Source organism: Ostrea edulis, chromosome 4 (genome assembly GCF_947568905.1).
Source record: "Ostrea edulis chromosome 4, xbOstEdul1.1, whole genome shotgun sequence".
NCBI classification, from domain to species: domain Eukaryota; kingdom Metazoa; phylum Mollusca; class Bivalvia; order Ostreida; family Ostreidae; genus Ostrea; species Ostrea edulis.
The window spans coordinates 33,852,149-33,878,154 of NC_079167.1; the positions used below are offsets into that span (position 1 = coordinate 33,852,149).

At 34.3% G+C, this 26,006-nt stretch overlaps 1 protein-coding gene across 1 annotated transcript; it reads left to right on the forward strand.

Moving 5' to 3' along the window:
• Positions 1–2,911: 2,911 nt before the first annotated feature.
• On the forward strand, positions 2,912–25,708 carry LOC125669636 (protein mono-ADP-ribosyltransferase PARP12-like). The gene is made up of 8 exons (XM_048904312.2): positions 2,912–4,008; positions 13,585–13,717; positions 13,848–14,126; positions 15,875–16,064; positions 17,380–17,606; positions 17,753–17,912; positions 20,102–20,241; positions 21,116–25,708. Exons 1-8 carry the CDS (start codon positions 3,015–3,017, stop codon positions 21,528–21,530), a joined length of 2,538 nt encoding a protein of 845 aa, XP_048760269.1. The 5' UTR covers positions 2,912–3,014; the 3' UTR covers positions 21,531–25,708.
• The last annotated feature ends 298 nt before the right edge of the window (positions 25,709–26,006 follow it).

Sequence of the window (26,006 nt, forward strand, 5' to 3'; positions counted from 1 at the left end):
AATGATATAAAACTAAATAAAATATGAAATTACACCATGTATTTAAAATCTAAATTCACATATATCATTATATGCATATAGACTGGCTTTTTTTTCTTGTTTCTTTCCTGTGACTTTTTTCGTGATTTTTTTTTCCGTGAGTTTTTTCCCCTTCTGACTTGTTTCCCTATACATTCTCCCTAAAACGCCTGTAAAAATAACGCTCAGTATATTTCAATTTTATTCTCGTGGGTTGTTATAATTTTTAACCAGTACATAACATTCTTATTTTAACATTAATTGACAGTGGGTATCCAACCACTTAATTCTAATATCGAAATAAAACGCAAGAATTTATTTCGTATAAAATGGTGAAAAGGAAAAGTTTGTTACCCAATGGAATAGATGAACCGGCTATTCTCTCTCTCTCTCTCTCTCTCTCTGTCTCTGGACAATGTCTAGTAGAGAATACACGGATATGTTAATGTAAAGGCAAAAATGTACTGTGTTAGGTATAGCTATAGGGACACCTATAAAAGTTTATCTAATACTCTCATGAAAGAATTGGTTTTGAGAGAGAATATTAAATTAGTGAGAATATGTCCCCACACCACTTGTCCTCACTAATCTAATATTTTGTATCCATATCTTTCACATGCCGTGGATCACGTTTATGGGGACGTATTAAATTGTGAGGAGAGAATTTTGTCCCCATAGTGTACTTTCTGTCCTCACAACTTCTGTCAAATATGGTTAAAAATTGTTCTCACTATACACGTTTTATCCTTCCCTCTTTTGATCTCTCTCAAATCCCACATACCTTCAGTTTTTCTTCTTTCTTATCTGGATATGATATCAAAGTATATCTTTAGTACCAAAACAAAAATCAGGGATGGAATAAAGCAAAACTTTGGTCAATTTAAAGGAGAAAGGTCATAAAAAGACCAGGACAGTACAGTGACCGCTGGCTGATATGCAGCTGGGTTTACAATACCACGTAGTTTGCTTTACATGAATTTTAATCAATTTACTATCCAATTAGCGAACTTCTGATTGCGAGCTCTGACCAATTTCCTTCATGGCGGTCACTTCTGCAATTATATCGTTGATGCTTTGGTTATCACCAGGTGGTCCAGGTGCAATGGCCATTTTCTCCCGCTGTTTCAGAATCTACAGGTTGGTGAGAAAGTTTCACTGAGTGTGCATCATGTGATGAAGTCTCAAACACCAGGGGACAGGGACTGAAATAGTGTATTTTAACAGTGGCGGATCTAGAACGGTGGCAATAACCCTATACCACATAATTTTGCCCTATCTCAGCCGAGATCAATCATTTTCCAATTCATTTTTACATATTTCAAGACTAGCATTTGAAATAAATTCGACAAAGCGTGGGGTGGGCGCAAACATATATTCGTAATTAGGGAGGCATGCACTTGCTTCCACTTATTGAAGCTGTCACAATATATATCAGTATTGACACCTTTTTTAATCTGTTTAAGTATTGAAGTTTTTTTTGGTTTTTTTTAAAATTTACGGCCCAAAATTATTCATTTAAAGTAGGGGTCTAGTAGCGTGACGTCATGTCCAGATCGAACTCCGGTATTGGTTCACGTACTATTATTATCAAACGTATTTTTACATTTACCTGGATGTTTTTTTAAATTTAGTAAAATGAATACAATAACACTCAATCACTTATATTTGAGTAGACTATGGCCCCAATCTTCTTTCCATTTTTTGTCATCTAATTCACACATAAAACCAGAGGTACATATTTGATTAATTGATATACAGGGGTATTACATGTTAAAATTATCTGTAAATAAAAAAAAATCATGATATGCAATAATGCACTTGTGGAATTAAATAAAACAATTTTGCACTTGCTATATATTTGTTATGTTGGTATATATTTGTTATCTTCTATTATGTGAAAATCATCTTCAAAATGGCTATTTTGGCCAAAAAATGTAAATATTAATTGAGATGCTGTGAAAATATTATGCTGAGAAAGGGCAGATTTTTTAAGTGTATTTTAACAAGCATTCATATGTGAACATAATATGTGAGTTTGAATGAAAAATCACAAGTCAAATTTTTAAAATATTCATATTAGTGGTGTTGCAGTGCCGTATTTTTGACTGCCGAGGGCCTGTATTGAGTTCAATTTTGTACCACCATTATTAAAAAACATGAAACTGTGTTAAAATTTCACTTTTAATTATTTAGTTAGACATATTTATGTCATATTTGAGGAAAAAAATTGCAGCATCATACCTCAAACAAAATTTTATGGACATATTCTAGGACTTCTTCAATGAATTCTGATATTGCCGTTTGACAAATCGGGGTACACGTAATAAAAATACCATAATTTACTCAATATACTGACAACCTCCCATTTTTGTTTTTTTTTTGTTTTTATCATACCCTCAAATGAACAATCTAAGTATTTAAACTCAATTTTTTGAGAAATCACAAGTAGGTCTAGGACTAGGGACCTACCTTAATATCACGAACAACTCGGTATGAAATTGCTTAAAATATCAAGAGTTGAAAACAATAACACAGTATTCAAAGGTTTATCAGAAAAATAACAATATTAGGTCTAAGTAATATGTATTGATTCACGAAACATTCTAGCATGCACGGAACATGTTCAATCTGATTCAAATCATACCTTTGATCCGCTCCCTTTATTCTTATATTGCATTGCTACACAAACATATACCCCCCCCCCCCCCCCCCCCCCCCCCCCCCCCCATTTAAAAACAAACACAAATATGTAAAACTTTTGAGTGTATAGCGGAATATTATATGCACATCACGAATTGTATAAAATACACACAATAACTATTTATACAGGATAGAAATTTTAATAACATGAAAATAACTAACCTATTTGATGTACGAATTACCCAAATGACGCAATATCACGAGACCGGAAATTCCGCTTGTACTTTCTTTTTCTTAAAAAGGAAGTGATGGCCTGAACGCGTCGTTATTATAGTGAGGGCAGTGAACGAGGAAACATGTCTTTCAACCACTATGTTTTGCCTGGTGGTACAGGCCCCCAAGCAAATTTTATGAGACAGATGGTCCCCGGGATGCCAATGCAGGTCACACAATTTCCCCAGCAGGTGCGGCCGGTTGGAGATTTTAATCCTGTCCCTCAGTTCCAAATCCAACACCAGACACAGATTCCCCATCAGCTTCAGTACCAGCACCCAGTGCAACAATACCCATTTATGCAGTACCAGCAACCGATGCAACAGATTCAGCCACCTGTTGCTCATGCAGAAGTTTACGAACCACCGCAACCATTGCCAACCGTGCAACAACAACCAATGGCGCAACCCCCACCTTCGCAATCCTCATCTTCGGTACAGGATTTTAACCAATCCATTGTCAGGAAATCCATTGAAATTCTCTGTCAGTGCAAGAAACCAATGTCAGCGACTGAACTCTCCCAACAACTGGGTTCACAAATTGTGCGACTGAGTGAAAAACAGCTGATTGAAGTTCTGAGTAATTACCCCAACAATTTTACTATTTATGCAAAGGAAGGAACTGAAGACTACATTTTGACTGTTTGCACAAAGTTGGGTCTGTGTAAAGAACACTGCTCCAAGCAGGGCCAATGTCCTGGGATACCAGTTTGTGATGGTTTACATATTTGTAAGTTCTACCTATTGTCCAATAGCTGCAGGGTTGAAAAACAGGGGAAAAACTGTCTGTTTGGCCATGACTTAACATCTCCTCACAACATGTCATTGTTAAGACAGAACATGTTAGAGCATTTAAGTGTACACAGCATCAAAAATCTGTTTCGTACTACTGAGAGTCGAGGAAGGACAACAATGCCAAGCATATGCAAGTTTTATAACATCAATGTTGGATGCCGTGCACAGGAAGATGGAAAGTCATGCCCTTATTTACACATCTGCAAATTTTATGTCATAGGACAGTGTAGATTTGGAAAGAGATGCAAGAGAGGTCATGATGTTTTTGATCCACAAGTTAAAGGTTTGTTTTTTAGTTGGATTTAAAATTACTTTCATGCATACAAATCTAGTTTAAATTTTTATTCAAGATATGTTTTTAATCAGGTCCAGCTTTTCCTATCCCATTCATGCTGTCATGTCTGATATAAAATTGTACAGATTTTCAGGTTTAGTCAGGAATTCAAGCTGATTTTACTCCAATTAAAGTCCATTGTTTTGATTGCATAACATGTCCCTTTTCTACTTCTGGATTTGATATGCTTGGCAGATCTCAGACAAAAGAACTCCACCCTGAGTGGATTATGACCAGGTCAAACATGTTTTTTTAAAGAAGATACCCCAAGCTATACTAGGCATTGCTAATTGACATCTATTCAATTCCATTTTATTTCAAAGAAATTAATGCCTAAAGGCAAATAAAATAATAGCAGTCTTTGTGATATTTTGTCACTGGAGGCTTACTAACATTGTAATTATGAGCATAAAAAAATAAATTTCCCAGATGACATCTTTTGTGACTTTGAAAACGTTTTTGAAATTCTATTTTTCAAATGTTATGTTGGAATAATTGATGAAAAATCTGATCACTTTAATTGTACTTGAGTTGAATGTGTCACCAAATGTGATCACCCACAAAACTTTACTAATTGCAAATGCAATATATACATGTATAATTAAAAATTATGAAATATTTAACAGTTTAAAGGTCTCAACTGTTTACTTGTAAACATTGGACAATTTTGTATCTAAATTCTTCCATATTTAGTAGCTAAATCAAGCTATTTCAAATAGTTTTAAAAAGATTATATATATATGTATATATATAGTTTAATAAAGATGTATAGCTAAATATACTAGAGATTGTGTTGGACCTGTTGAATATTGCTCCAATGTTTAAGTTTGCATCCATCATTGTGCATTAATTTTTTTTTTTTTTTTTTTTTTTTTTTCCCCTTTCAATATCTTTTATTTCTAGCTAACATACATTTGATATTTGGGGGTAATGTCTCCGCAGAGACCCCCGAATAATCCTCACCTAGGGTGCCAGGGGCTCCATGGATTGGATATATGTATATATATGTGTTAACTATACATGTATGCATATTTAAGAAACATATCTACATGATATCAAACAGTATAGTTGATAATATTGTTTTTCTTTTACAATTAAAAGATTTACATGCTAGATAGCAATATTTTTCAACTAAAAAAAAGCAAAGTATATTTAGATGTCAAAATTATATCAGTATGCAAAATCTAATCTACTTAATACATATAAAGCAATGATTGATCCATATTGTTGCAGGGGAGACACAATCACAAACAGTTCACCACTCCCCTAACAACAAGTACTGAGGAACAGGTCACCCTCAAGTACTGTTAGAATGCTATTGTTGGAAACTGAATATCAGATACATAGTACATACAGATTATTGCAATACATGTGTTATAATATAAAGCATTAAAGTAACAAAGAAAGTCTCTCAAATAATTTGTGATCTAGGAAATCGTACTTTGATTTTCTTAATGTTAAGTATGTTCTATAACAGTCTAATTTAACCTGTATCAAGAGATTATTCACACTTTCAGTTTTGTTTTCAAGTCTTAACATCATTTTACTTTTGTAAATTCTGAAAGCAATATATGAAATCACAAAGTTAAATGTATGCACTTTAGGATTATCTTCATGAAAAAAGCCGAGAACAATATGTTTCCATCGAATGTCAATTTCAAGCACCATTTCAACAGTATTCCATATCTGTCTTACATTTTGACATTCAAAAATTAAATGTGCATTGTTTTCAATGACATCAGCACAAAATGTACAGTTTCTATGAACATCTTTTTTCCATTTGCTAAGTAGATAATTGTTGCATAAAAGATTGTGCAAAAGTTTGTAGTTAAATTCAGCAACATTTTTATCAACAACTTTACATACATTATTTCTATAAATATTAGTCCAGTCTGACTTTTCCAACATAAAAGTCTTTTCCCACATACTTTCCATATATGATCTTTGAAACTTGTCATCAACAAAAATGTCGTAAAAGAATTTACAAGATTTGCCAATTATAGATTCAATTTTTCCATTTTTAAATAAAAACACGTTTTCTTTTTCTATATGGTATTCTGTCTTATGACTTATTTTATTAAAAACATTTCTTAGTATTTTATATTCACACAACCAGTTATGTTTGTTTGTAAGATTTGAAAAATCAGTAATATCCTTGAATCCAATTTCATTAAACAGATCATCTACTTTTAAAACACCACTTTTCATCCAATTTGTAAAACAAAGTGTCTCATTTTTATAAGTAAATCTTTTATTTTTCCAAATATTTTGGGAAAATTGTAATGTTGTCGAATTGCCCTTAGCTTCATTGAAATATGTAATAATTTCTCTATAAAAATAGGGTATGTATTTATGTAACATTCCACTTTCACTCAAAAATGAGTCGTTTGTCTTTAATAGATAGTAAATATCATATTGATTCCTTTGACAGAAGCTCTGGAAAAAGTCTTTTAATTTATGGTTACACGATATTATTTTTGGGATCCATGATGCTTTAAGCGCTTTGAATTTGGATTTTAAGTCAACTATGTGTATTCCTCCTTTTAGTTTATCTCCTATCAGGGTGTTTCCTTTAATCCTGTCTTTCTTATTCCAAATGAAATTAAATATTATTTTATTTATTTCTTTGATAAATTCATCACCAGGAATTGGTAATAAAGTTGCTGCATATACTAATTTTGATATTGCCAAAGAGTTTATTATGCAGCATTTTCCAAATATTGTAAGTTTTCTGGTTCTCCATGAATCTAATAATTTTTCTATATCTCTTTGATACCGTATCCAGTTTTTTTCAAAACACTCTTCTTTACTATGACCAATGTGGATACCTAATGCTTTAATTGAATTTTCATTTACTTTCAGATTAAGAATTTCTTTTTTTGTTCCTTTAAGCTTTCCTAATAATAAACATTCTGTTTTATCTTTATTTAGTTTTAATCCTGAATGTTTACAAAAAATATCAATTGTGTTTAACGCTATTTGTAATGATTTTTCATTCTTAATAGGAATCGTACAGTCGTCAGCATGCTGAACTATTTTTATTTCTTGTTTCATTTCTTTGATCTTAAACCCATTTATATCTTTATTTGATCTAATATTACAGGCAAGGACTTCTGCTACAAAAATAAAAAGCAGGGCAGACAATGGACAACCTTGTCTGATTCCTCTATTCATTTTACACGTTTTAGAAATCCATCCATTATTTTTCACTCTAAAAATAGGGTCTTTGTACATTATTTTTATCCATTGCATAAAACTTGCACCAAAATTAAACTTCTCCAGTGTTTTAAACAAAAAATTCCACTCCACCGAGTCAAAAGCTTTCTCAAAATCACAGAATAACAAAATTTGTGGGTCATTTGAGTTTTCACAATATTCATATATATCAAGGATAGTCCTTGCACTAAATCCAATAAATCTGCCTTTAATATAAGCAGTTTGGTCTTCATTGATTAGATTATCAACTACTTTTTGTAGCCTTCTAGCTAACACGAATGCTAAAATTTTGTAATCTGAATTTGTTAAGCTAATCGGTCGATAATTTTTTATCTTATCTCTTTCTCCCTTTTTATGCAGTAATGATAAAAGTGAGAGCCTTTGTGTAAAGGGCATATTACCAGTTTCAAAAGTGTATTCAAGAGTTGCATAAAAAATGTCTTTAATTTCATTCCAAAAGGTTTTATAGAATTCATTAGGAATTCCATCCATTCCGGGTGATTTATTATCTTTAAGATTCATTACCGCTTCTTTACATTCTTGAAGAGTAAACATTTCATCGCAAAATAATCTTCCATTTTCATCTAATTTTTTTTCAATATTTACTTCATTTAAATAATTTTGTATTTCATTATCATCAATGTGCTTTGATTCATATAGTTTGTCATAAAATGAACATATTTCATTTAAAATATCATTATCATTATAAACACTTTTTGTTTGTTCTGTTACTTTTCTAATCACATTGTCTGATTGATGGTAATTTTCTAATCTGAGAGAGATCACGTGATACGGGCAGTGAATGGACGGAAAATTTACCTGTCCGTGTTTTTGATCATTTTCTTTGTCAAAATCAGATATTTACCTGGATTATTTTGACTTAGAGTGTTCCTAAAGGTAAAAGGTAACTATACTTTTTGCTTTTTGCAATTTTTCTAGTAGCAGAAAACTTTTTGAAGCAGATTTCTACCTAGTGACTCAAGTGAGTAGATACTCACATTTGTGTTATTACAAACTATGGCGATGGCAGTGCCAGCTCAGATGTTGAAACCAGTGTTCTTGAAGAATAGTGAAATACAAAATGATAGAAATAATAAAATCTCTGACTTTGAGATTGCAGTACAATTGTCAAAAAAGATCGATGATGTAAAATGCATTCAATTAGACAGAGACCTGTGGCGGATCTATGTGGATTCTTTGAGCAGTAGATCTAAACTGGTCACCGAAGGATTTGATCTTAGAAGTAGGAACGTACAGGTATATGCAAACAATCCGTTTTCAACAGGTACCGGCAATCCAAATGAACAGATACTTAAAATTACAATCAAAGGCGTTCCTTTGTCCGTCGACGACTCTGCCGTAAGAAACATGCTTGATCAGTTCAAAGTTTCTCTATGCAGTGAAATAAAATACGAAAAAATTAGAAATCCCAGTACCCTCAGAATGACAGAGATCTTGAATGGAAATAGATTCGTGTATGTTAAACCCTTTAAAGAGGGGGAGTTTCTACCCCGATCCTGCGTGTGCGCCGGGATTCAGTGTTTGTTATTTCATAAGGGCCAACCCTCTCTCAAGCGTTCTCCTAGATGTACGAAATGTTGGAGCAATGAACACTTTACAAATCAGTGTGATAGCGTTCAGTGTTGCAAAGCCTGTAAAAAACCAGGGCATAATCCAGGAGATGAAAAGTGTGAGCTCTATACAGAGGCGGATCCTAATATTATTCCATTTAGTGGAAAAGATGACATCCTTTCAAATTTTCACCTTAACGATATCAAAGTATTCGGTGTTGAACACAAATCATCGGAGCATGCATATCAGTACGTAAAGGCAGTGCGTTCAGGTGACATTCCACGCGCGACGGCTATCCAAGCTGCACCCACTGCCTTAGATGCCAAACAAATCGGTAACAACATTTTGGCTTCTCAACATTTCATTGATTCTCAATACAACATCATGAAGGAAATCGTGGAAGCTAAGCTAGCTCAAGTTCAAGAATTTTACGATGCTTTGAAAAGTGCACCCCCAAAAGCCTTGTTCGTGGAATCCACCTACGACGATTTCTGGGGATCGGGGCTTAACAAAACTGGTACGACGCACACTGACAAATCTGATTGGCCTGGTGAAAACACGCTAGGTGATATCATTACCAAGCTTTCCAAAAAGGTCAAGAAAACAAAAAATGCACCCGATGCCAGCAAAATGCGACACAGTCGTAGAAATCGGTCACAAAATGAAATCCTCAATTCTGGAGAATCAGATTAGAACTTTAGTGTAATGAATGATTTATCCATTATTTCCCTCAATGCTAGAGGGATGAATAGCTATGAAAAAAGACAAAAAATTTTCGATTGGTTAAGAGACACTAATGTTCATATAGCTTTAATTCAAGAAACGCATTTTGTTGAGAAGAATCAATCGAAGTATAACAGCCGTTGGTTCGGCAAATGTTTTCATGCTTTTTCGAATTCACCCCATGCACGGGGTGTTTCAGTTTTATTTAACAATGTAGATATTGATGTAGAAAATGTACACAAAACTCAAGATGGTAGAATTTTACTACTTAATATAAATTTTCAAAATAATGCATACACAATTGTCAATATTTATAGTCCAAATTCAGAAACGGAAAGAGTGTCTTTTTTCAAAAAGCTAAAAGCTTATATTTCAAAATATGCCTTACATGAAGAAAATATAATTCTAGGAGGCGATTTTAATTGTGTGTTTGATAAAACGGATAGGAAAAATAAAACTACGGCTGCAGATAAAAGCACAAACATTTTGATAGAAATTTTAAATAAATTCAATCTTAATGATACTTGGAAAAAAATTCAGGGGTTAAAACCTGGATTTACGTGGTGTAATTCAAGCAACAAACCCATAAGTCGTATTGATTATATCTTTTTAAGTCAAATCATGTTAGCTAAAGTTCACAAAATACGTGTACAACAAGTGCCAGGAACTCATTCTGATGGAATCAGGTTAAGTGATCACAAAGCTATTAAACTCTCTGTTACTGTAAATGAAAATGAAAGAGGTAAAGGTTATTGGAAACTTAATACGAGTCTTTTGAACGATAAGAAATATAAAATGATTATTAATGATTTAATTCATAAATATAATGTTAAAATAGCAAATTTGAATACTATAAATGTACATGATCTTTGGGAACAACTTAAACAAGAAATTCGTAGCTTAAGTATTTCATATTCAAAATCACTGTCAAAAAGTTACAAAAAGTCTGTCATGGATCTAGAAAAACAAATACAGGATATAGAAGATAAACCTGCAAATGAAATTAATATGAAAGAAAAAAGGACCCTTGAAAATCAACTAACTCATCTGTATGACAAAAAATCAAGGGGGGCACAGATAAGATCTAGAGTAAAATGGATAGAAGAGGGAGAAAAAAAAATCATTGTGCATTAATAATTGATAACTAACCGTCTAATTTTTTTCAAATCTGGTATGAAGCATCTTTTCAATCATGAAATGTAAATTTCATGATTTCTGCACCCCAGAGGTGGGGCGAAAAGTGCAATTTTTTAAAACAAGTTTCGAAAATCTTCTTCTCTACTACCTCACATGTGTAACAAAACCTAAATGAATAGTGATGTAGTGCAGGAAAGCCTCTACCAAAAGTGTAAATTTCATGATTCCCATGGTTTGGGGTTCTGACTCCAGGGCGGGACCAAACTAACTATATAGTGTGTATGTATAAAACACTTAAATAACATCTTCTTTAGTGCTATTGATACTAAATTGAATCTAAATGGATATTCAGAATGAACAGGTAACCCTTCACCAAATGGTAAATTTCATGATTTGGTATCAGAGTGAGTTCAAAATGGTTAGTGATCAAATGTGTTAACAATTGAAGATTTTTAACTTCTTAATAGCTACCTAAAGTTCAAATTTTTTTCAGATTCAGTACAAAGCATATTTGAAACAAGGGTGACTTAAATTGTAAATTTCAGGACTCTTGCAACCTCTGGTGCCTTAGGGAGGGGTGGGACAAAACTAAAAAATTTACAAAACTTTAAAAAAATCTTTTTCCCTACAACTGCACGTGTAAGAAAACTAAATGCATAGTGATGTAGGCCTTCATCAAATTGTAAATTTATGATCCCCAGGGTAAAAGGTTATGACTGCAGGGCAGGGTCATACTTAAGGATACATAGTGTATATATATTATAAGTGTATATATATTATATAGGTGTGTAAAACATCCAAATAATATATTCTTCAGTGCTATTGATGCTAATTGATCGATTCGGATTGTGTATTGTTTATCGTTCCTCTCGAGAATCTTTCACTCATACAGAGTCGTCACCATTGCTGGTGAAGGGCTGTAAAATTTGGGCCTTTGATCGGTGATGTGTTTACAGCTTTGGAGCAGGAAGGGATCTTTATCATGCCACACCTGCTGTGACACAGGACCTCAGATTTTGTTGTCTCATCCCATTTAGTCGCCTCTTACGGCAAGCAAGGGATACTGAGGACCTATTCTAACCCGGGTCCGCAATAGATATTTAGAAGGAGGTAGTCCTTTACCAAAATTTCATGGTTTTAACACATGAGTAAAGGTTTGGTTCCAGGTTGGATGGCGAGAGCCAAAATTATTATAATAATTGTTGTCATTATTATTTGAAAGACTTCTTTAAGTTTTTTTAAACTAAATGCATATTTAGGAAAAGTAGAAAAGGATGTACCAAAATTATTTTGACACTAGGATGGGTCCAAATTAGTCATATCGTGTTAATGTTACATATATATTTTATTAATATAAAGTCCTTCATCAGTAGGCACTTTCAAAGGCATTTAGATGTCTCCATATGAGTGAAAAATTCACGAGTGGGATGTTAAACAATATAAAATCAATCAAAGATATTAAAGTAATTTAGATAACACATCTTGTTTTATACTGTTGCTGAATATTAGAATTTGGTTTAGATGTTTAGAGCAGGAAATGTTTTCTAGATTTCATAGCCCTTGGGACTAGTGATTCTTTTGATACTTGGGTGACCAATTAAGGCCTGTGGGCCTTTTGTTTATGTTAGAGTAATAAAGATATCAATATTACGGTATTCTATGAATAAAATGAAACAAAAAACTGTTAAGTATGCAGCCTGTCTATTTAAACACCTTTCTTTCGTAAATGAGTCCTGGCCATGTAACTGCCTTATTAGCATATATTGTTGTTGTCGGTTCCTTTTTATATCCGTGCAGAATTACGGGTAGTGTCCACACTAGTGGGCCTCCTTTCAGGTATCTGGCTAACTGCACGCATGGCAGATCTCACCTCAGATCTCCATTCTTTCCGATCTTGAGGGTCGGCAGTAGAGAGCTTCCATTTTCTACGATCTTTCTCCATCAGCTCTCTCCAAGATAGCATTGGCCGATCAACTCTACGTCTCCCAGGAACTTGTATGTTTAGAGCGCACTCATACCACATGCAATTTTCCAGCAATTCTTGGAGATGTACATTAGTGATGAAACGATTGTCGATCGTTTTTGGCTCTTCGATTTTGATCATCGATTCCATTTTTCATAATTGATAATCACTCGAACACAAAGCCACAATAAACAAATCAACTACGTGTACATTTGAAAAGGGAGAAGGCTTCCCATTTCATCATCATCATCATGGATATTGAAATCAACTCAACAATTGTGAAGTTGATAACTAATCTGAAATTCCTCTGATTCCCATTTCATTCCTTGTTAATAGGCTAATAGATGTGTGTATGTTGCACATATCTAAAACTAAAAAGAAATAACCCCAAAAATAATGGTCATTTATTAACTACATGTACATGTAAGTTATACTGATTATATCGATCATTGATCGATACAGTTCTTCCGATTTTGACCAATTATCGATTATGAATTTTTTTCTATTATTCAACTTTAATGTGCATCATTATCTACAGTGCACTTTAAGTGTTTTACACATGATCTAGCATAGTGTATTTAGTATGATAGGTTCTTATTCCAATATCTGCAGTCAATGAATTCAATTTCAAAACTTACAAACACGGTTACACTGTTTTCTTTCCGACCATGTGTGAAGGAGGGGCATTTACATTTATACAAATAAGACCAACCAAAGATGTCTGAGAGTGAACTTTTTCGACCTATTCCTCTCATTAAGGGTGAAATTAAACGGTTTATTTTGAGTAAGTTATTATGTGTATATATAATTATATATTGCTATAATTATTGATAGAATAACCGTCTTTAAAAGTTTGGAAACAAACAACATATGGATCTTTAAGAATGAAGGTAGTTATTAACAAAATTTTGCAGAAATCCTGACAAAGTACGGCATTAATACTAACAGAACTCCCAAGGAGCTTCTGCAGGAGATTCGTAACGTGGAGTTTGATGTGTTTGATGATGCTAGCAGCCAGACCTCTGCACAGAGTAAAGATCCGTACAGGTAGCAGATCTAGATGCATAGAGATTTAAACAATTCATTTTCAAGACACAGTGATAAAAGAACAATTCTAATAAATACTTACAAGAATTTTGTGAACTATTTCAGACTATGATAACATTTACTTTTATAGAACAGGAGTAGATTCGGATAACGAGGACCCGTCTGAACTGGACGAATCTTCGTCGAGTTCTTCCCCTGATGACCCACCTGCCGACATTTGTATATTTCACCTGAGAGGACGCTGTGCATTTGGCAAAAGCTGTCGTAAATCTCACAAAAGTATGACATACCAGTGGCAGTACCGCAAGAAGGGCCTGAACCAGTGGGATGACTTTCAACGTGATCACAATTTCGAAGTAGAGTGCAACTTCAGCGATGTTATTAGGAGCGAGTGTTACATCAAAACTGAGTACGTAATATTTAGACACTACTATGGGGTTAACAGTAATTTTAAAAGTATGTAATATTTAGACACTATTGCATGGTTGACAGTAACTGAGTATGTAATATTTAGACACTATTACAGGGTTGACAGTAACTGAGTATGTAATATTTAGACACTACTACAGGGTTGACAGTAACTGAGTATGTAATATTTAGACACTACTACAGGGTTGACAGTAACTGAGTATGTAATATTTAGACACTATTACAGGGTTGACAGTAACTGAGTATGTAATATTTAGACACTATTACATTTTTTGCAGTAACTGAATACATGTACAAGGTCAGTACATAAGATGAAAATCGTCCCATTCACACATTCACGATTAGATACATTTGGTTCAAATACCTAATTAATCACTTAAAATATTAAATACTCAAATTGACAAGAATATTTTCGTCTTATTTTGTACTTGGCCCACATTGGTTACTAATATGAGATTCCTCTGATTATCAACCCCGCTTTTATATTATGACACAAGTCAAAGTGAGTGAGTGTTTTTAGAGTCCGAGGAATCTCAGATTGATTAGTTACTGAGTGTTAATACTGAGTGAAGCTCGGGCCCGTCCGCAAAGCAAGGCTCTTAAGGTAACACGTATACGTAAAATAAAAAATGAGAAAATCTGCAAATGAATACAGATAATCTCTATATACGTTCACTGAAAATTTTGTGATTATGCTTTGATCATTAGTTGCTTCTACAGTTATTCGTGTTTTGATTTTGAATGCCAAAAATACAAGACTAACGTGCAATTTGTAATTCAAACACCCAGTTTGTTAAAAATGAATGGTATAATTATTATTGTTACAGTCTTTAGCCAATCATCAAATAGAAAAACTCGAAATACGACTAAATAGATGAACGAGTTCATGAGTTTCTTTAAATAAAAATATACAATACATTTACGCTTACCTTTTACCAATTTGAATTTATTGGTTAATTTTGTTTTGTTTTAACTGTCTTTTAAATTGCAAACGGGGTGTATTGTTGTTTATAATTGTTTGATTTGAAAGAGAAAAATGTCGAGGCTAAATGTGACGTCACAATGCATGATTTGCGTTGGCTGGCGTTATATTCCCCGCTTCAAATGAATAGGCGGATCCTGTAGAACTGTTATCCTCGTATACCCCCCTTTAATATTTAGATGTTATTGGACATTTAGTGCAAGGAAAAATTCATAAATAATATATATTTTGAAATGAATTATTGTTTATAATTGTTTGGTTTGAAAGTTGAAGAAAAAAGTCGAGGCTACATCTGACGTCACTATGCACGGTTTACGTCAGCTGGTGCTATATTATCCTCATAGATATCCCCCTTTGATACTGGGCGTTTAATGCAAGGGGAATTTCATAAATAATACATATTTTTAAATGGATGGTAAATTACCGTATTGAACAGAATTATGACTATCACTTGGGACATGCCAATGACCGTATCCATGCTTCGCTCAGTCCAACGGTCACGCCGTATATTAAAAGCAGACATATTTTTTGCCTTAAAAATAGGGAGAAATCGATAGTATTTAGGCATTGGGAATTGTATCGTTTATTGGTACCAGTTATATAAAGGAAAAACACGGAGAGTGCAGATGAATTTTCATAATGTGCATGATTCAGTTTGTCTGCACTCAAGCTGACCCTTACTTTATATCATATGAAATATTGAGTAGGAATAATTGTCATTCTTTAAACATTTTGCCATATTGCAGCTCTGGAATACTGAAGTTGGACTTTGACACAATGGATGCCGTCCTACTGGAGAAGAACCAGATCGTGGCCCAGATGTTTATACGCCGGCTGTCCACCCCATCATCTGAAGTGGAAAAGTTCCAACCATTGGCCACTGTGTGGAAGTGGTTCTGGCAGAATAACGACGAAATCTGGGAGGAGTATGGACAAGTAAGAAACTATGGATCACTTCCTATTGACTATCAAACCAACCATGCACCACTTCCTGTTGACTATCAAACCATGCACCACTTCCTGTTGACTATCAAACCATGCATCACTTCCTGTTGACTATCAAATCATGCATCACTTCCTGTTGACTATCAAACCATGCACCACTTCTTGTTGACTATCAAACCATGTACTACTTCCTGTTGACTCTCAAACCATGCTCCACTCCTGTTGAATATCAAACCATGCATCACTTCCTGTTGACTATCAAATGCACCACTTCCTGACTATCAATCCATTTACTACTTCTGTTGACTCTCAAACCATGCTCCACTCCTCTTGAATATCAAACCATGCATCATTTCCTGTTGACTATCAAACCATGCACCACTTCCTGTTGACCATCAAACCATGCATCACTTCCTATTTACTATCAAAGGATGCATCACTTCCTGTTGACTATCAAACCATGCATCACTTCCTCTTGACTATCAAACTATGCTCCACTCCTTTTGATTTTCAAAGCATGCATCACTTCCTGTTGACTATCAAAGCATGCATCACTCTTAAAAGCTGAAGTTTGGATTGTAAATAGCAGCTAATAAAGAAAAGGGTGGTAGATTTGATTTTTCTTGCCACATATTAAGATTGTAGCAACTTATTACATTTACATGTATCAAAATACAACTTTACTATTATATTCCCATAACAAAGTGTAGGGGGAGGGAGCCACACTGTAATTGGGGTGTCTATCCATCTATCCATAAAAGTATTGGTTTCCAAATCTAACTCATTTTTTCACCCGGAGTCACCATACTTCACATGCAGACTCACTATGAGATAAGGAAAACCTCTATCAAGTTCAAAGGTCAAGCAAACACCTCTGTGATATGAAAATTATCTTTTGGTAACAAGTGGTTTTTCTATTCACCTGGGTTCATGATGCTTAAGAAGCATAATACTTCTACCACCACCTATTACTTTGATCTCTGCCCTGGGTAATGGGTCTTCTATGAGTCGGACAAAGACAACTGGTTAGTTATCATCTGAAAATTTATCATGTCTGTCCCACTTATTTGTCAGCAACATTTGAAGCAAACCTACAACTACTGTACATCCTACTCATTCATTCACCTACAGCAAATGAGAGGGAAGGGGGGGATACACTGGAATCAATTTTTTTATTTCTCTGATTAAGTTCACATAATTTGATATAGATATAACGATATATAGTGTTTTTGCTGTCCAGGAACTTGCCAATAAATGCTTTAGCTGTGTGTAGATGAGTACAACAAATTTGTTTTATTATGTTTAGGCAAATTACCCAGCGAACAGATATCAGTCTTCAGTGGACAGCTCTAGCATGGAGCAGAACTTCTTGAAGAACCCGACTGGACAGCTCCAATTCAGTACCATGGGTTACAAATATGTGATGGACTTTGAGCAGTTGCTACAAAAGAACAGCGAGAACGGCACGGAGAGGAAAGTCCGAAGAAGGCCAGTGTATGTGGATGAGAAAGAAATGGAGAAAAACAAGAAAAAGTGAGTGCTGATTTAGAACCATAAAAGTACTGTCATCATGGTGCACTTTGAGTCATTGTTTTTGTAATGCACAGTGATTTTATACATTGTTTAGTGTATAAGTTTCATACATAATGGCTTTGAAAATGAATATATGATCATCCTAGGGCACCAGAAGCAGGCTCGCAGACAGGAAAAGTGGTCTCCATGGTAACGGGTCCTGCACTGATTCGCCCAATGCAGAATTATATCCCAGCAGAGTGGGAGATTCACCAGATTCGGATGGGAGGACAGCAGCATGTGATAGAGCACTTCCAGAGGACAGTGGTGGGTACATAAATGCACTCATGTGACCTGCAATATATTGCTATCTGTTGTGGTCTGTCGTCATTTGACATCGGTCCCTCATAAGGCTTTTAGACATTTTCAGCTCCTTCTCTCGAAAAGTTTCAACCACTTTTGGTATATAACATCTATAGGTCATGGGGAACAAAATTTATGAATATCATGGACCCTGCTTCTCTGGGACCAAAATCATCAAAATTAATGTAATCTTCAAAAATATTCTTTACTCCAGAACATCCATCAGTCAAACTATTAGCATGATTATAAGCAATGAGCCCTTTATGAAAACTATGACATTCACGACCCTTGGGTTCAGGGTTCATGTTCCAAGATGGAGCTTAGTTGGTCATATATTGAAAATGCATTATCTTAGAAAATCTTCTTTACTTCTGAACATCGAGGTTGCAAGATATTTACATCATTATATTGAGCATTGAGCCCTCCACCAAAACTGAAAATTGTGACCCCTAGGTTTAGGAATTAGGCCTAAGGGTTGGGCTAACAGAAAATTTTCTTCAGGTTTTTTTTTTTGCTCACATGAGTTGAAAGTTCAAGTGAGCTTTTCTGATCACCTCTGTCCATCCCATCCGTCTGTCTGTCTGTAAACTTTTTTCCCATTTTCTACTTCTCTAGAACCACGTGGCAAAAATTGTATAGGTGAAGGGAATTTAAGTTTATTCAAATGAAGGGCCATTGCTAAAATAGGGTGGGGTCATTAAAAATCTTCTCAAGAACCACTGGGCATGAAAAGCTGAAATTTACATGAAAGCTTCCTGAAATAGTGAAGATTCAAGTTTGTAAAAATCATGACCCCTGGGGTTAGGCCACAATAGAGGATCAAAGTTTTACATGCGAATGTATAGGGAACCAAACTTGGCACAAAGCATCCATAGATGAAATTTGTTAATATGAAAGGCCATACCCGTCTACAAGGGCATATTATAATTGATTAATTTGTAGTCGGGTTTAATGATTAACGTAGTTCCACCCTCCTATGATGTCATTAGATTTTGCAAAGTCAATGATTTAATGACCAGAACATAAATTTTGATGGAGTCTTTTTCAGTAGATATTGTAAAAAATCTTGTTAGCCATAAAGTATTTCAAATGTCTTAGTTATATATGTTTCAAATATTGAATCCAAGGACAATAACTCTGTTTTCATTAAATTATTTATCATGTCTATTATGCAGTAGATTTCCTTCATTTTTCACAAACATTTTACCAAGTTGATACGGAATCATTATCTGTGTCTTTTCATGAAATTACATAAAATTTTAATCCATGGATGATTTTGAATCGCTCAACTGTATGGTGCCAGGCTTTGGTTTTTTTCTTCTTCAATGGGGGTATACATACTCTGGAAGCTATAGATTTAAAATTATTAAGGAAAGGTATGGATTTTTTTTCATAAATAACTATAACAGATGTACCTCTACTAATATAAACAGAAAAAATGATATGTAAACCATGCTATAAGGAAAATGTGTCAACATTCGTTTGTTTTTTAACATTTTGGACAATAACGCTAAGTCAATAATTTTGCACATCTTATTCTAAAACTTGATGAACATATTAAAAATGACATGTGTCTTAGTTATTGGCATGCTTCATGAATGCTAAATAAATGCAATTAAAAAAAATATTTTGTTTTTATATTGAAATAACAAAAAACTGTTACCAATGAATTTCATAAAAATCTACATAGGGTTACTTGACTTCTAGTGTCTGTAATGAAAATTGATATGGAAATCCTGAACTGTTTTGCATTTTTTCATTACTCTGAACGTTAATTCCAAACAAACAAAAAATGTTACCCCAAAAATCCAGGACTAATGACCCACCTTAAGTTTGATATTTATTTTTAGTCATTACATTTGAAAAGTTTTTTAACCAAGCTGCTTGTATAATGATAGTTTTGCTCAAGCTTGTTTATTGCTAGGAACTGCTACTCAGGTGAGCAATGTGGCCCATGGGCATCTTGTTATCATTATGGAGATGTAGGACGTAGAATTTTTCATATGTAAATATTCATTGCATGACCCTTTCTGAATTGTTAGTTTTCTAATTTTTATTTCATTATTTCATTTCAATGATTTAATTACCATCATGGATAAGTACATGAATTCATGCATGTTATAGTGTTAATAATTTTAAACTCTCAAAAACAGATAACTGGGGACAATACACCGAGAATAGCAGAGGAAGTGAAGAAAATCAAGGAGTTGTTCTACCAGACCATGTCCCCCAATCAGTACATCACCTGTATAGAGAGGGTGGAGAATGGAGAGTTATGGATGAACTATGTCAGGTGAGGAGGGGTACCTCACTTATATAGAGGGTGTGGGGAAGTGAGAGTTATAAATAGACTATGCCAGGTCAGTAGGAGGCACCTCACTTATATAGAGGGGGTGGGAAAGTGAGAGTTATAAATAGACTATGCCAGGTCAGTAGGAGGCACCTCACTTATATAGAGGGGGTGGGAAAGTGAGAGTTATAAATAGACTATGCCAGGTCAGTAGGAGGCACCTCACTTATATAGAGGGGGTGGGAAAGTGAGAGTTATAAATAGACTATGCCAGGTCAGTAGGAGGCACCTCACTTATATAGAGGGGGTGGGAAAGTGAGAGTTATAAATAGACTATGCCAGGTCAGTAGGAGGCACCTCACTTATATAGAGGGGGTGGGAAAGTGAGAGTTATAAATAGACTATGCCAGGTCAGTAGGAGGCACCTCACTTATATAGAGGGGATGGGGAAGTGAGAGTTATAAATAGACTATGTTAGGTGAGTAGGAGGCATCTCACTTATATAGAGGGTGTGGGGAAGTGAGAGTTATAAATAGACTATGCCAGGTCAGTAGGAGGCACCTCACTTATATAGAGGGTGTGGGGAAGTGAGAGTTATAAATAGAATATGCCAGGTCAGGAGGGGGGGGGGGGGGGGGGGGAGTAACATGAGCAATAAAAAGTGTATTACCATTATAATAATTTCTATAGATTTAGTGATTACAGCAATTACATGTAGCTAAAGTTGATTTACAGTTATTACATCAATTAGCTACAAATATTGTACACTGCAACATCATTGTGGTAAAATAGTTGAATCTGTACACATGATAGGTTTTATAGGGAAAATTGTTTCCAGGAACAGGGATGAAGTCAAGTATATGTTGATATATTGCAGTAAGCGTGAGAAAATGAGCATGAAGAAGCGGTCAGGTGAGCTGAACGAGAGAAGGTTGTTCCACGGCACATCCAACAAGTACATCGATGCCATCTGTAGGCAGGGGTTTGACTTCAGATTCAGCGGTCAGTCAACTGGTACCAAGTATGGGAAGGGTAGCTACTTTACAAAGAGCGCCAAGTTTGCGGACAGCTACACTGACAGGAGCCGAGACAAGGAGATGTTTCTGGTACGAGTAGTAGCAGGGGATTTCACCATAGGGCACAGCAGCATGGTGCGACCGCCCCACAAGTCCCCGAGTAACCCGTTTGACCTGTTCGATTCTTGTGTAGATGACATGAGGGATCCCAACATTTTTGTCATTTTCACGTTTGATCAGGCGTACCCCGAGTACGTCATTAAATACAGATCATAGTCTGTTTCTTTGTGAGTATAAAAATTTGGCCAGCTAATTAAGGTTGTTAATCATGAGGTCCTTTACGATCTGTTGCGATTTGACTTAAGAATTACTCTACTTCACATGTGTATTTGAGATTTAATTGATGATTATATCCGGGACATCATTATATTAAAACCCCCACTGTATTTGCCCCAGTAAGCCCTCGAGCCCATAAGCATGCTACATGTACTTACACCTGCGTGTATTTTCAGTCTGAAGTCTTATGCTTTGCTCAAGTGTATGCAAGATATATGGGAGTCCAGATTCCTTTAGTTTTGTTTCGTGTATATGTATCATAGTTTTCAAGCTGATATTGCCTATTATTTTGCTGTTTGTCCACCTGTATAGATATTGCCCATTATTTGTCCACCTGTATAGATATTGCCCATTTTTTGTCCACCTGCTTAGATATTGCCCATTTTTTGTCTGTCCACCTGCATAGATATTGCCCATTTTATATCTATGCAATAAATGTTTGACTATGTCAGTTAATGCAGTCATGCACTTCACATCCTCTGCTTTTTTTTCATTCAAACTTTATACAAAGAATCTATGAGCAAAAGTCATTCACATTTTTTGACTTCAAATATGATTTCATCTTTGAAGTAAGGATCATTAGGAAATAGCAATAATACTGTTTTGCCATTACAAAGAAATGTAGATATGCTGGAACACTTACTGGGGTGAATATGGTATTATGCCATTGGGGGGAAAAGTCCTTTGCCTCGAGAATCCACTGTGACTCAAGCTTTATTTTTAAATTGAAACCTTTGGTGTAACAAGCACAATAATTTAAGGTTCCCTGGTTATATGATCATTTTTTAAATACACATGTCCAAGAAAGTAATTTTTGTTTCTGATTGTGTGGCTTTTTTATAGATGAAACTTGATTTGTTTACATGAAGAGACAGACATCATTGTAGGTCTGTCTGCTGGTTATGAATGAGTTTGGAACAGTATTATTTATCCACATTTTCACCATGTATTTATTTCCAAAGCATAGAATTTTGTCTGTTGGAACAAAAAAAAAATTGTTTTATCATGTTTTTTGTTTTTAAAACTACTGATGAAAAATTTATTCATTTCATGTCGCATCTAGTATATTTATCCCGTTATCCAATGATATTGTTTGAATGAAAGAAAGACGTGAATTGATATTACATACCTTGCCACGAAACCCCAGAAACATTTGGGCTGTGTGTAGGTGGGGTATAGTAATGCACTATTTATATTTGGATATGATGATCATGCATTCGTGTCCTTTTCTGAAGATTCCTTTCATCACATTTGTTGTACACATAGTAATGTTGTGTGTGAGATTTGACACATCATTTGTTTTGTTCATCAGAGGTATGTGATAGATTGAATTGGTTCAGTTTCAGTCCGAATAATTTTTCATTATGTATGAAGAATTTTATTTTATTTTTTATTATATGATGTATATTAATTCTAATGGAACTTTGAAGTTATCTAAATGAAGCATCTGTGAAATAAAAAAATGTATGTTACATTATTTAACATTGGGACTTACATAACCTTTAAAATGCTTTAAAACAATCAAACCTTTGTCAAAACTGTCCAAAGTTCACTTTCTGAATGCTTCAAATTTCCATGTCATGTACAATCAGTTCTAAATTTGCATTAGATAGTTATACATATCTGTATAGGACAAAACATTCTGTAAAAAAAAAAAAAAGAAAAACTGGCTTAAAAAAAAACAAAAGAAAAAAGATGGATAAATGTGTATTTTGTACCCATGGAAACTTCTTTGGTTCCTTGTACATGTATGTTGCAGAATTCACACATGATTGTCCAATGGTGTATGTGAGTGTATGTGTCTGTTAGACATGTAGTGATTTTTTTTAATTGACATTGTATGGCATTAATCTCCTATGTACAATACTCTTTTTAATTTCGTACCTTTATTTTTTATGCGTACAATCATATATTATAATGTCCATTGTAGCATGTACTATTCTTAACTGGAGGGTTAGTTGTGTGAATTGAATTCCATTTTGCCTAATTACTATTCCTGCACTGATGAAAACTGAAGGCATTTGGCTTGGATAGGTACTTCCACAACTTCGCTAGCCAAGTGTACCATTTGCGAGTAAGTGAATCCACAGGGGTAAGCCCGTTTTGGGCCAGAACTCAGTGATACCATAAATATATCTGTATTTATGGTATCATAAGAGTTCAGGCCCAAAACGGGCTTAGCCCCTGTGAGTGAATCAGACACTTGGCTAGTGAAGATGGTACTTCCACAAAACGACTTATTTTTTCGTGTTTTGTTGTATCATGTTATTATAAACGTATTAATCACCTGACGTTCAGGAATTCTAATGGAAGGTATACATGTGTATGTAGAGTAGGAGCTGTGTAGTGCAATGATGATTAATACATGATAGAATTCCTGAATATCGGCTTACATTGTGTAAATCTCACTGAAGAATGGGGACTGAAGTAAATCTGGATTGCATTTTGAAAGATATACATAAAGCGAAAGTAAAATTACAATCTGGTTGTATATGTTAACTGGGATCGTTTATATTTTTTATTTATTTATTTTTTAAAAATTATTTGTTGTTTTATTGTCTTGGGCATCATTTTAGAAATGTAATCCAGTCTTGGTTTTTGTTGTGTTTTTTGTTGAGATTTTCACAATGAATTTTCACTTGAAAAAGTACAAAGAAAAAAATTCCATAAATCGTGAAAGAGCAAATGTTATCAAATTTCTCATCACCAAGGATATAGATCTATGTGTTGGGGTCTCTAAGACATTCTGTGAAATATGGTCAGGCTGAAAGGAACTTAACTAGTTTGATTATATTTCAAAGCATGCCAAAGAAACATGCAAAAGTTTTTAACTCTGATGTCATGGCAGTCAAGATAGCTACGATAACATTAGTGAAATAGGCGGGAAGGAAAATAAATGTATTATTGTGGTTTCAGTCAATTTCTCCAGCTTAAAATTTCATCATTTCGCCTACAAATGTTTTTAGTAAGTAAATTCATAAACGACTTAACGGTACTACCGTTTAGTGTCTTCAAAACAGAAACTGCTCCATGTCGATAATTTGATTTCATGATCTTACTCAACCACGAAAATTTAGTGTTCATTGAATAATGATGAAACCACAGTAGGCATTGATTTCTGTACAGAAAGCAGATTTTCAAAATGACAGAAAATTAAATGTCCGATTTTCAACTCTATCTGTTATGGAGGTGTTTTGTAAAGATAGAAGGAATTTGTCCCATGTAAAGTACATCTTTTAATGCAATCATTCATATATAACAATAGAAACATACTTTTCATACATGTAGATATAAAATTCATTTTAAAAAAAAATCCCTTGAACCATCTTTACTGTGCATCAGTATCATCCCTTATCTAAACTGATTTTCAGAATTATATTCAAGAAAATTCTGGGGTTTTTTTTAATAAGAGAAATTGCTAACTGCACAAAAATAGTATTCTATTATGAAAAGTTGTTGAAATATTGGAATTTTTTTTCTTTATTTTTTAAAACTTTCTGCAAACATTTCTGAATTCCTTGGATCCTAATTGTCAGCGATAAAGTTTGAATTTCATATGTTAGTGACAGTGGTTTGGAGATGCCATTGACACCCTATATTGCCAATTGTTTAGAGTTATTTTTATTTCTAAATGTTCCCTCTTGCAAAATTAACTTTCCAGACATAAACTGAAAAAAAAAGTAAAATACAAAAAAAAAAAAAAAAAAAAAAAAAATGTAACCTCCAAAGGGGGTTAACTCAGTTTACTAAACATCATGTATCTTTCAGTTTAAAACATCCGTGGTCTTAAGCATGCAAACTGTTAATTCTTTCAGGAACAGAACAACCAATTTCAGTTGTTGAGAAATTTTGATAATATATGAAATGCACAAGGTTGCCAATCTTGTGTAGTCTAGAGTTGTGTAGACCCGATAGACCGTGTTGTTATGGTATTGTCTGTGTATTGTAAAGTTCAGCGACATCTCTATTTAAATGTGTGGGACACTTACTATTGGTCAGATGTCATGTGACACTGTTGATGTATACATCTATTTAGTATATACTTGCAAAATTTTTGAATTTCTTTTAAAAGTCTGTATTTCGTTGATGAATGTGTAAAAATAAACTTTTGGCTTCTATTACATGTTGTTTTATTGTGACACGATTGTGTTTTGGTGGAGGTGCCCGACTGATTCGCCGGACCACATGCCTCTGAATGTCTAGGCACCCTTGATGTATGTTGAATAGATCATCTAGTGAAAATGCACTCAATCTTTGAAAATTCTTTTTCTTTACTCCTGGACAACATAAATAAACTTTTAAGAATCTTGGAATCTGATGTCAAAATGATGAAACTCTTGAAGGATGGGCTCTGGATAATGTGGTGAAAATGCATTAAATTATCAAAAATCTTCTGAATATCTTGCCTAAAAATTG

What these genes read in the sequence shown, in the direction of transcription:
- LOC125669636 (XM_048904312.2), top strand. Translation starts at nt 3,015, where the DNA reads ATGTCTTTCAACCACTATGTTTTGCCTGGTGGTACAGGCCCCCAAGCA. An exon ending in TTTTGATCCACAAGTTAAAG is followed by an intron (nt 4,009 to 13,584) that starts GTTTGTTTTTTA and finishes AAAATTTTGCAG; the next exon opens with AAATCCTGACAAAGTACGGC. An exon ending in AGCACTTCCAGAGGACAGTG is followed by an intron (nt 17,913 to 20,101) that starts GTGGGTACATAA and finishes TCTCAAAAACAG; the next exon opens with ATAACTGGGGACAATACACC.